Source organism: Montipora foliosa, chromosome 1, assembly GCF_036669935.1.
Source record: "Montipora foliosa isolate CH-2021 chromosome 1, ASM3666993v2, whole genome shotgun sequence".
Classification (NCBI taxonomy): Eukaryota; Metazoa; Cnidaria; class Anthozoa; order Scleractinia; family Acroporidae; genus Montipora; species Montipora foliosa.
The window spans coordinates 33,155,996-33,168,359 of NC_090869.1; the positions used below are offsets into that span (position 1 = coordinate 33,155,996).

The 12,364-nt window shown below is 38.3% G+C and overlaps 1 protein-coding gene across 2 annotated transcripts; it reads right to left on the reverse strand.

Annotated features, from left to right (window-relative positions):
* Positions 1-375: 375 nt before the first annotated feature.
* LOC137996981 (magnesium-dependent phosphatase 1-like) lies at positions 376-7,484 on the reverse strand. 2 transcript variants are annotated; one of them, XM_068842649.1, is made up of 6 exons: positions 7,354-7,481; positions 6,049-6,109; positions 5,719-5,829; positions 3,708-3,815; positions 1,939-2,024; positions 376-666 (listed from the first exon to the last, which is right to left on the reverse strand). In XM_068842649.1, exons 1-6 carry the CDS (start codon positions 7,421-7,423, stop codon positions 578-580), a joined length of 525 nt encoding a protein of 174 aa, XP_068698750.1. In that variant the 5' UTR covers positions 7,424-7,481; the 3' UTR covers positions 376-577. The 2 variants fall into 2 exon arrangements, with proteins under 2 accessions (XP_068698750.1, XP_068698758.1); XM_068842657.1 differs by lacking the exon at positions 5,719-5,829 and having other exon boundaries at positions 7,354-7,484.
* Positions 7,485-12,364: the final 4,880 nt, after the last annotated feature.

A 12,364-nucleotide genomic window follows, 5' to 3' on the forward strand; every position in this document is an offset into this window, starting at 1 on the left:
TTTTTGTTGACAAACGGTAAATGCTCCTTATTTCAAAATGGCCGCCATTTTAGTATTCTTTTGTTTCCTTGCAAATCGGCCCTTTTGCCCTCGCTTTCAAACGCAAAATTCAAGAGAATATTTAACCTTGAACGAGGCCAAAAGGGCCACTTTCAAATCAAACAAAAGAATACTAAAATGGCGGTCATTTTGGAATAAAATGTTTACCCTTTGCGCTACAAGAACCCCTGTGTAGCTAGAGAGTAGAGCATCTGTCCGGTGTTACGGAGATCGTAGGTCTGCCTAAGACTTTGATTTTTCTATTGTCCTTTTTCCCGTCGTCCCTGTCGCCTAGAACCTAGTTTATCATCCTTCTCAGGGCACACTGCACCTAAATATCAATAGTTGCGACTTCAACTTTATTTACATTTAAAAAAATTATTTGCCTTCATGAATGGGATGATTCTTGCGAATTCAAATACAGTTCTTAAACATACAGATAGTTCTATCTTATAGTTTCCCGAGTCTTCTTCTTCCATCTCCGGACCTCATTCCTCGTTCTTACAGCTGACAAGCACCAGCAACGAGGAACACCATGCTATCTCGCTCGCATGGTAGCAAACTTTTTTAGTCCATTTTCCAACACAGCTTGTTTCATTCCTCGTTCCACCAAAACACATGTTACACCTAGGAAATGGAAAATTTTTCAACGAATACAAAAACAAGTTTTTCTTCATTTAAAAGTACTTTCAAAACAAAAAAAGGGTCTTTCCGCTTCCCTGAGCAAAATTTCCAGTCTTGCCACTGACGTTAAGTCGTTTCAAATATTAATTAGTTCCATTTGGGAAAAAGGGAGAAGTACTATGTTTCAGCACGTGCGAAAAAAAAATATATATATATCGCCTTTTGTCATTTAAAGTTTCCTTGCTGTCGTGGTTTTAACGTTTCCGTCAGGATTCGGTTGCTCTCACGGCATCTTCGCAAAAAGACTCGACGCTCTAGAAAACTTACAACACAAAGTGGGAGATGATCAACCCCAACTTTTTCCAGGGAAATGAAGGATCAAACGCATTCAGTTGATCCATGTCGAACCTTGAACTGAGGTTTCATATAAATTTCATGAGCAGAAAAAGGGATTCCGAAAATCCTCGTTACCTTTTTGGAGTAACAAGAATCAGGAGTCCATGAGTAGGAACTTGCCTATCCCATATAATTATACAAGCCCTATGAGTCAACCTTTACGCGTATCTTTCTACTTTTAGAACGCCACGAGTTCTTCGGCTCCGCAAGCACTGTTTGGAATGGCCAAGTAGAATAAGTATGGGTTATTGACCAAGCGTGAGGTCAAGATGACTGGATATTGGATATTGGCCAAGTTCTTTTTTTGCGTGTTTATGGACCGAGACGAAGTCGAGGTCCATAAACACGCAAAAAAAGAACGAGGCCAATATCCAGTCATCTTGACCGAACAATCTTGGTCAATAAAGGATTTATTATATGACTTAAAACACCAAAAAATGATCTTTGATCTTGCGGGACCAAGCGAGAAATCCCGAGCGGGCAGTATCGCTCCATCTTGCCCGCTCGGGTAGCCAATCAGAGCGCGCGATTTGGTTCATCTTGCCCGCTCACGGAGCTAGTCATATAATAAAGTAAGTTATTGTCAAACGAAGACAAAAATAGTGCAAAAAATGATGCAAATTGTGCAAATTGATATAAATTGATGTAACAGTGAACCTCCTGCGAAAGGGTTAGATACGAGCAAAAAATAGCGCATAGGAAGGCTCATGGGCTTCTGCAAAAATACAAAATGTGTCTTTAAGTCTTTAATGAGTTTACTCCTAAAACAGCAATAACTATACAGCAATAACTATGTGACAAGAATTCTGGAGATGATTCTACAAAGTGCACACCCCTCGCTACTTGTCCTACTCAGAAAAGTTTGTGATTTGCTTTTACCCAATCTGCTGATCTCCTGAATGTTTCTTTCTTCGTCATCAAAGAACAGCATATCTTTGTAAGGGATACCACTGGCCTGTGCAAACCTAAAATAGAAAGTAAAAAGTGCAAGAGTGGATCGACGATAAATAACAACTATGTGAGGGCTTGCTGCATGACAAAATCCGATATTTTGCCTTAATTTCAAAGCTATAATGTCAGCCTCTGTCATGCATTTTCCCTGTAATTAAGTAACTCCTTTAATAAGTGTCAGTGCCTTTTGCCTTTTCTTCAGGTGTCTATAAGAAACAACCGCTTAAATTGTCCAGATGAGTGTGGAACCAGGGAAGAGTGACGTAAAGGCTCTCTAGCTTAAGATAGCACTCTTTTAAATTGGCGTCACGATCTAGTGCCCAAAGCATTGTGGGATTATATTATACATGCAAAACGCGAGTTTAAAAGTCTGAAAGCACAAAACTCCCGTGCTGCATATTAATTCTACGGCGTACACACACACATTGCATTCTTAAACTAGTGAGCCTTTGACGAAATTTTGTCCTCCATCCAGCTCTCTCAAGATCATAAAGTTAGTTATGGCGGACCCATTAAATAGGAAAATTCCAGTTAAAATAAACGGGTGTCTTTTTGAAATCAAGGCTTAAAACTTCGGTCACTTAGTGTTTATTAAGTAAAGTACGATGGTCCGGGTGAGTGTAGTCCTGAGAAGGACTGTTTGAGATGACATTGACTGACGTTTTGACAACCTGAGCGGAAGTCATCTTCTGACTTAAGGAGCTTCAAAGTAGTTTCAACAAAAAGGATTGAATCCACCCAACTGTTTCACATGAAGGAAAGGTTACAAGATGCACTCATTCATGTAACTTAATACAGTACCATGGCAACAAAAGAGCTGTCTAAAAACACCCTATATTTTGTCTTTGATGCTTATATCTCAAAAACAAACTCGGTGACCCCCAATTTTTATTGTAAAGTGATTACTAGAGTAAGGTAAAACTCTCCACAAAGTTTAAAAAAACTCTCTGGAGTGAATTGAGAACCACCTTCACAATTGGAAAATGAGAATTTTTGTTAACTTTGTATAGAGTTTTATCTTAACTTGCTAATCACAGTCTGGCAATAAGAAAATGGAGGTCACGGAGTTCTAGTTCAATCGCTTCAAGACAAATGGGCGTTTTACATGGCTCTTTTGTTGCGATGGTAACATATTACGTCACATCGATGAGTGCATCTCTTTAATGAAAAGCAATTGAATAAGGTGCATAAGATGTATTTATTTCATTCATCAACATAAAACAATAACCCAATTTCACAGCTCTGGGGTATAAAATAAGGATCTCAACAAGTTTTTTCTCCTAGAGCATAGCCTGTTGTGCCTTTGACCAAGAGTGACTTTGTATATATAAATATGGGTGTATTGAAATTCATTCAAAAATTGACAAATTTAATCTATCTATTTATTTCTTTATATATTTATTATGTTTGTTCACTTGATTATATTGTAAGTATGGAAAAGAATGATAGAACTCAAACATGACTAAACAAAATTACAGAAAGTTACCCAAGAACCACATTAGTATATATACTAATGAGCAAGATTTCAATATTTTGTAAAAGGAAACATGCAAAAATATTTGGAGAAACAAATTCAGCAAAAGAAACCTTTAAAATAAACTTAATGTTTAAGATTTATTTACAGAAATTAGGAGATTGAAGAATCAGGTATCACTTCCAAGCCAACATTAACGAAAGGTTTTTTTCTGGAAACTTACTTTTTAAAATGTGAGACTTTTGAGCCTGGGTAGATCTCTTTGTAAGAGAAATACTTGTCAATATCTAAAACTCTCAAGAGTTCCTTAGCTGCAGGAGGGTCCTCTGTTCTGCAGAAAATAAAATCACAACATTTTTTAAATCCAAAAATAAAACTTCTCTCAACATGGAAACATGAGAGCACTTCAAGGAGGGCTCAAGGAAGTTTTTGATGCCGCCAACAATGTATCAATATAATAATATTAGAACAAACATTTTTCTGACATTATAAAGGCAGTGCTAGAAATAAAAAAAAAAGATCAGGTTTTCCCTCTTTCAAAATCCTGGTAAACAAGGCTGTGAATTTGGTTGTCAATTAAGAAATGCCCTAATATTTTCTATCTTTGGGTGGGATGTCCAGTATTTTCCCTTCAGGCAACCTAGGCTTGATTACGCAACCAGGCCTTTTATTTTACCAAAAAAACTGGTCGCCACGTTAACATTCTGGTCATTTTGGATGACTGAACAACTGCTAATTTTGAGCACTTTAGATGCGGTTTCTTTACTGACACTGCAGTCGAAGCTACTACCGATACGTCCAGGATTGTCTATGGTTTTTCAAAATACTATGCATTAATAAAAATGGTCACTTTGAATGAAATAAATGTATACATTTGAAGTTTGGGTGAGTTACAGACAAAAGGCAGAGGGAAGGAGGGGAGGATCTCCTTTTCATTAATGGCCACTTTTGTGCCACTTTTGATTTTTCAGAGTTTGTAAGTGAAAAGCCTCCCCAGGGCCATGTACTAGTTTAGACCTATCCTGAGAGTGAATTTTATAAATTTTACAGTCTAACATAAGAAGATTTTATTTGTTAAAAGGAAGGCGGGTGGGGGGAAGCTTAAGGATCAAATGGATTAACAACATCTCGGTCCAGACTATTTTACTTGTCAATGGGGCTGCTTCTGGGACAAAATGGGTTAACCCATTGACCCCATTTTACTCTGTCTAATGCCAGACAATTTTTCTCGTCAACTGTGGACGTCCCTAGGGTGCCTCAGGAATCAATGGGTTAATCAGTCCCCTCCATTAAAACCATTGACTTCTGGCAGTAATGTACCAGTCAAAGTGAAGCTATAACATCCCCCCCTCCCCCGGGCAACCCCCCGGGAATTTGAATTTTTAGAAATTTTTTGTTCCAGGAAAATTACCAGATTTTTATAAACTGAATGCATTGATTTTACGGAGTTTCATGCAACGACACTTAAATACATTCCATACATGTATTCATTCACCTACATATAAATCGTTGCAAATGTATTAAATATAATTCATAAATACACCGGGTCGTTCAAAGCAATTGACCTCTATAAATTTTATCTGGCGACATCGGTATTGTATTGAACTATTGTTTATATTGTAAATACAATTTAATATATTTATATATTGGTACTTAATACCTTCAAATACCCGAATAAAGTTTGTGTAGGCCTTTGCTTTTCAACCAATCAGCCACGAATGCGGAATCTTTGCCTTTGAATGCATCTAAGTTTGTCTCTGCCAGGATTTATCAACCCACATGGAAAGGTAACAGGAAATTGAGGCTAGCGATCAAATTCCCCATCCTCTATGACTGATGATCAAATGCCCTGCCCCTGGGAAGACTAAGATGATCCCTGGGCATGAAAAGGAGTCAAATGCCCGGGGTGTGCCCGGGGGGGAGGGGGGGGGGGATGTTGAAGCTTCACTTTAACTGGTACATAAGACTTACAAGATTTTACTCTGTCTAACGCCAGACAATTTTACTCGTCAACTAGGGGTGTCCCTAGGGCATTTGAGGTGACAATGGATTAAAATGCCCATGAAAAACACTTGTTATGAAAGTGTAGAGGTGTATAAAATTTCATTTGCGGGAATCGGCTAGCAACAACAACAACTTTTATCTGTACTCGTATTACATGAATATTTACAAAGAAAGTAGGAAAAATTAATGAAACAAAAAAAAAACTTCAAAACTGAAGTGCATCATAATACCTTGATGCAGCTGCCATGCACATTCCTTTGGACCTCAGAAGTTCCAGAATTGCAAGTGATTCATCATAGAGTTTAATTTTATATCCATTTCTATCTACCACAGATCCATTACTTCAGGGCAAAAAAATAATCAATGTAAAAGACAAGGACACACAAAATATAATGGCTTTGGCTGGTAGTGGGGTGGGTGATTAATGTTTTCCATACAAACTAAAGCAAAACTGAAATAAGCTTATGTCAGGAGTGACCCTGCTGAGAGGAAATGGTATGCTTAAAATTCGACAGCACTATGTAAAAGGCTGCAACGTTGAACATAAGGGAAAACTTCACCTTTTTCTTGTGAAAGGAACAGTCACGTGAGTGTCCACCCAAAATGGCCACAAAGTAAAATCTGTTTGAAAAAAAGACACTAAATCACTTTCTTTTTCATTTCTTCTGCTTTTAGGTAGCCATCGTTTGTAATTTGAAGGCTAACGAGAGATCAGGGATAGGGAAAGCCTTGTACCAAGCACTTATTGTGAATAGTTAATCAAAATAATATTATGATTATTAACAATAATTACTTAACTAAGTGGAGGTGAATAGTGGTGGATATTTACCAAGCCGCTTTCACGCTGAGGTGAATAATAATATTATTTTAGTACATACCTCACAAGTTGAGCAAAAAGCGAAAACTACTTTATTTTTGTAAAGTGTAGTGGGAAATTTCAAATCTTGCATGCTGGCTACTCAAAGGTGAATAATAATACTTGGCTAATCGCCTCCGAGCTAGCCAATCAGCGCATGCAGAGAACACTATTTACTTGTGTGGCTTATACCAATGAATTATATTATTTACCGTCTATATTACTCGACTGTTACCAAAAATGTGTCCCATCCTAGTCCAATCCCTGGTGCTGGCAAAGGTTTACCTCGTCTCCTCTGAGAACAAATTTGATCTTGCTCCCAAGTGCTGAACATTAATAATTTTGAAGCATGCTACTATTTAATTCTAATTTTGGAGTAACTGCTGGCTATCCTGACACCTTTATTAGGATTTGGCAGTGGTATTCAAGGAACGAATCCACTGCAATAGATATTACTCTTGCACAAACAAAAGTCTGTTGAGATCTAATTTTATAACCAGGCAAAGGCACAGAACAGGTTCAATCATGACAATCTATACCCCAAATAACCAGATCAGATCATATACGCATCTGACATACTTGAATACACTCCACAAAAAGGAACAATTTTCTGAGGATAGACAAGTTCGCGATTTCGCTAATACCTACCTAAATTTTCATAGTGTTTTAAAAGTTTATATGATTAAATTGATATAAATTGTACACATTATTTTTTTAGGAGTTTTAGATTCTTTAAGTCTTAATTAGGATAATTTTAATTTATTTTAACTATCTTGGTTTTAGTGTCCCCAATTAGTACTGTAATAGACTAGAATCCTTTAAGACACCTAAATAAAGGCTTCATCGATCATCATCATGACATTGTCAGAATGTATATATTTCACAGGAAATTATAGCACGATCAAGTTCAAGTCTATACCTACTGTGACGGTAGAGCTTTGGGACCGAACTTTGAAATTGTATGCAATAAATTCTCTTGGAATCCTTAACTAAATAACCCTTAGCTTACCGAGGTCAAACACTATCAATTTGGGACGAAAACCTCCGCTTCTGTCATCCAAAGATGAAGACATCGACATCGCTCCCTGCTCGGTCCCAGTCCAGACGAGAAATGAATGAAATGGAAGGTAAATGGAAGGTGGGAATTGAAGGTGGGCAGAGGTTGGGCAGAGGTGGGCAGACGACGAATATCCCTTCCGGTTTATAACGGAGACTGTAGCTAACATTGTAACACAGGGTTTGATAATTCAAATTACATCAGTGCTGAGAGATACTTGAGTATATAATCCTACTAAAATAATATAGTTGTAGAAAGATGTCTGGCTTGATCAATCAGAATGGAGTTTTTTGTCCTAAAAACAAAGTTAATTTGTTGTAGGTTTTTGTTCTCTTTTTTGGCCTTGACTGTGCACAAGACACAATAGTTGTCTACTCCGTACTGAGGAACTAACCAATAGAAACGTGTTGATTACGTAATTTATGCTTAGTGTACGAGCGCAAAACAAAAGATTGTGCACGATCGTGGACTTTCCAACCTAAATCTTGGCATCTTTGTTTGCCCCTTTGATGTTTGTCGAGCTTCCAAATCATTTCTATTAACTATGCTCAAAACGGTTCGTTCTGTTTCTTTCACAGGTTCCCAGTAGGTGGTTTGCAACCAATCTCTAGAGACACAGATAACAATGCTGTAATGTACAATTGCTGATGGACGAACTAAAGGAGCTAATATGCATGACATAACGCGAAAATCACCCATTCAAGTGATTGGTTATCATTCTTATATCCTTCAAGTTCTTTCAACTTTTATTTGTGCATGTGTCAGAGACAATGTTCACTGGTTGGCTAAAGGGGCAATATGTATCAAGAAAGCTTTTTTTTAGAAAAGGTGACCCGAGAAAACAATACATCCAAGGTTAAAAGTGTACTTGCAGTTTCCAGAGCTCCTCCTCTTGAGTTATTGCGTTCAAGAAGTGCTTAACTTCATAACTTGAGACTCACGCATCATCTCTAATTTTCCTTACTTTTCCAATAACCGGATTAAACCCTAAAAATTCTTCAGGCCTTATCACGGGAAATTTTGACCGCCATTTTGACGGGTAGGCAAAGCGTAAAGAATTTGTAGTGTTTATATGGGGATCCGATGTCAAATAATTTTCGTTAAACGCTAGTTCTAAAAAAATTATGAATCACGAACTGAAGGTACAGGGTAAAGGATTATACAGACCAGTTTTTAGGGACTAGCCTTCGTTAAAAGCTGCGTGGTAGCGTTTTCGGTTTTTCTATACATTTGTCTGCAATTCTGAAAATTCGCGGGAAAAAATTACAGACAAATATATGGAAAAATTGAAAACGCTGCCGGGCATCTTCTGTAAAAGGTTAGGGCCTAACATTTGGTCTGTATAACCTTTTGCCCTGTACCTTCAGTTCTCAAATCATAATTTTTTCAGAAAAAAAATTATTTGACATCGGATCCCCATATAAACACTACAAATTCTTTAGGCTTTGCCTACCCGTCAAAATGGCGGTCAAAACCGTGATAAGGCCTATTTGAATAAATTGGGCATCAGACATCATTTCCGTTACCTTAAATTTGACCCACTGACACCTGTGAGTGAGACTTAACCGATTTACTCTGTCTAACGCCAAACCATTTTAGGGAGTGCCCAACGAACGGCTGGATCACTGATTCGCATCGTTTTCCGTGACGTAGCACCCGTGTTTCGATATGTTAAAATTCAGCTTGAGAGGACAAAGACAGGAAAGTGGATGATATGCAAATATTTTTCACACTCATTCCAATATTTGTCCTCACTGCCTCACTATCAAGCTGAGTATTTGATATTTCGAAAATGGCCTATTGTATTTTGCACGTGGCAGACAGGCAACTTTCTGATTGGTGGAAAATACAATTGGCTGGACCAGAGAATCGTGCATACTGCTCGCGGATACCAAGAAAAAACACCAATAATTGCCTAACTCAGTGGCTGAGCAGGGAAATATGAAAAACACTCCCTGGAAAACAATGTCATAAAACATTATCAAGATCAACTTTCCCTTCAGAAAACTTCAGCAACTTGTTTTGTGCAAACCCTTGTCTGAATTTGCAAATCAGGTTGTGCCATGGTCAGTATGTTGAGGTATAAAGTTGTGTGTGTAATTTTAGTTTTTTAAAAAGATGTTGATAGACAACATTAAGTGCGTAGAATCAGTCAAATTTGGTTTGACTCCTCTCTTAGAGGAGGTAAAAAAAGCATGAGAATGAAGCAGTTATAATGTATACTGAGAGATTTGTCAGAGAATAAGGAGCTTTGTTGAAGATACTGTTTGATATTGATATTCAACGCTGCAAGTATAATGTATTGTTTCACTTCAAATGGTTTTAGCAAACCACGTAGCATTCACAATGTATGGAATATCTTTTAATCTAAATTACTTCAATATACTGCTAACATTACAATTACCTCCCAGACAAAAGGTGATGGGATGGGATGCAAAATGAGTATTTTGTGACTGGCAACTCAATTATTACAAGTTGCCTAAGATCAACAACAACCCTTCTGTGATTTCATAAAAATAATGTTAAGGTTCAGCTTCGCTTTAAACAATACGTGTGGGGGCAGAGCTGCAAAAATACAGAAAATAACTCCAACTACTGTTCTGAATCTTTATTATGAGTAATGACGTCATTTCCTTCTGTTAAACACATCAAGCGTAAGGTCACAAAACGAAAAGATTCAAGTCGAGGACGAGAAATCTACAACAAATGACAAATTCTAAATATTCAAACGCATTGTTAGAGCCGACTTTTGCCGTGTTCTGAATATTACAAATTAGCCAACGCAATGTTGACAACGATATTAGTTCCCTAACATACAGGAAACACTGGCATGGCGTCGTCTGCCAAGAAGATGAATGAATGGCGGCCTTTCAAAACAAGTAGGTGGCGCACGGAACGTCGGTTTTTCCATGCTGTCAAACTTTGGGACTAACCATCCCCGTCAAATGGTCCTGAAACATCCTTTAACACTTGCGAAATCTTCTAATGTCGCTGAGTACTTCTAAATGGATCGTTGGACATCGCCGCAGTGTAAACAGAGCCGTCCGCAAACATTCTTTTTCCCGAGAAATTAATGTAGTTCCTTTCTGGCTTTCCACTAATAGCAAAAAGGTCCAAATGTCAAATTCTTTGAAAAAAATTAACTACGTTTAGCTCAAAATGAAATGAAGTTTGGGTTTTGCCTGATCATCTGCAACGGTCCAAGCGTTTCAACTGTTTGTGTCTACTGGGAGAGGTTTTAAGTCTCCTAACCGCTTCCTTTATTAGATTGCCGTGTTCGATAAGTTCCACAAGCAGTCCGTAAGACGAAGATGATGAAGCAGATTTTGTGAATGGATCCGCGGTAGGACAAACACAAGCTCGGAGACTCATATCCGAGACAATATTGTCCACAACGGGTGAACGATCACAGTCTAAATCGTCGAACCTCATTTCCTCTATCGTCTCTTTCGGGTTGACTTGCAAAAGGTCTCGAAAATCGGAAATGACTGACTCCACAGCTTCATTTTTACCTTTCTTTAACCATAAATTGCTACCACAGTAACTTTTCGTTGAAGGCATGACGGTCCTGAGAATACAAGGAGCAAAACAAGGGCGATTTCACAACAGTGACAAACGTAAACAGAACTACAATGGACCACACTGCCTTCTGTTATTGTTTGGCGATTGAAAGAAACTGCAACGCTGGCTTCGAGCACGTGTATTTGGTATTTGTAAAAAAACAAGGCATTTGGTTGGTTAACACACAATGCTATGACTGACAACAATGCCTCCCGCAGGGTTTTGCATCGTGCTGATTGGCTAAGATATGTAAGGCCACACCAATATATTAATCATGTCTATTTCAGTCTTACAACGGCGGGAACTGTTGTCTGTTGTTATTTCCGCTTTGTTTGAGCAAAGTTCACACCTGAGACACGAAAATGAAAACAAAACAGCTGACAAAAAAATGCGTGGAATGCGTTGCACTTTCAACATTGCTGAGAGAAGGAAGTGTTTGTTGAATAATCGTGAAGAATTGGTCACCGATATTTAATTAGAATGTTAAAAATCCGGAAATCTTAAGTCAACAAATAACGAACACTGCACCGCAGCATATGCCTTTTGTTAAACTGATGAATTTTGCTTGTACAGAAAAAGGAATTAACTGTGATTAAATTGAATATTTAATTATTCGATTTCCACATCTTTTATAAATGATGGACTATTGCCGTCTAGAGCTGATTAACATTCGTTCTTGCACAGACTCTTCTAAAGTGATATATATAGTCATTGAAGAGTAAAGGGAAGTAATCCCGGGAGGTAATGTGCCGTGAAGTCATAATTTTTCCTTTTTCCACCATGGAGCGCGAAGCTAACTTTTGACAGGGGTAGGGAGGGGCTAGCACAAGGTTTTTTTGTGGCTTCCGCTTTCCATATATGAAAAAGTATACTTTTCGCGACAGTCCCTTTCACGCTCGCTTAATAAAAGATGGCCAGCCTACCACGCCCCGACGTGTAGGTTTATTTAATCACATTCCCAACACAACTTTAAGAAACTATACATCGCAATACTTAACTCTAGAACCTAACGCCAAAACTAAGAATTGGAACCCCCGGGAAAGGCCTTGGTAAATCGCGAGAGTCTGTTAAGTTCAATGTAGGATTCAATGCGCAAGTCAGTGTCCACATTTGAACGAGAAAGAAGCTCCGATTGGCCTCCTGGCCGAAGAACCTGTGCCACTTTCATGTAATGACTCGCCGCAATGAAACTAAAAGGGTCTAGAAAAACAAGAGAGTGAACGTCCACCTGCGCTTCGCCATCAATAGCCCGGTCTAACGAGTCCCACGAGAAATGCAAGTTGTACGGTAGGGGTTGTCCATCTTCAGGTACTAAACCGGAGCCATCTAGCCGAACTCGGCAACACCGACCGGGGGTAGAAAGGGTACGTCAACTCCCAATCTGGAATGTGGTAAGACATTT

Excerpts from the sequence above, each read along its gene's own strand:
- LOC137996981 (XM_068842649.1), bottom strand. The coding sequence starts at position 7,423 with ATGTCGATGTCTTCATCTTTGGATGACAGAAGCGGAGGTTTTCGTCCC. Across the intron at positions 3,816-5,718 it reads TGCATGGCAGCTGCATCAAG|AACAGAGGACCCTCCTGCAG; the intron begins GTATTATGATGC and ends TATTTTCTGCAG. Across the intron at positions 2,025-3,707 it reads AAAGTCTCACATTTTAAAAA|GTTTGCACAGGCCAGTGGTA; the intron begins GTAAGTTTCCAG and ends TTTCTATTTTAG.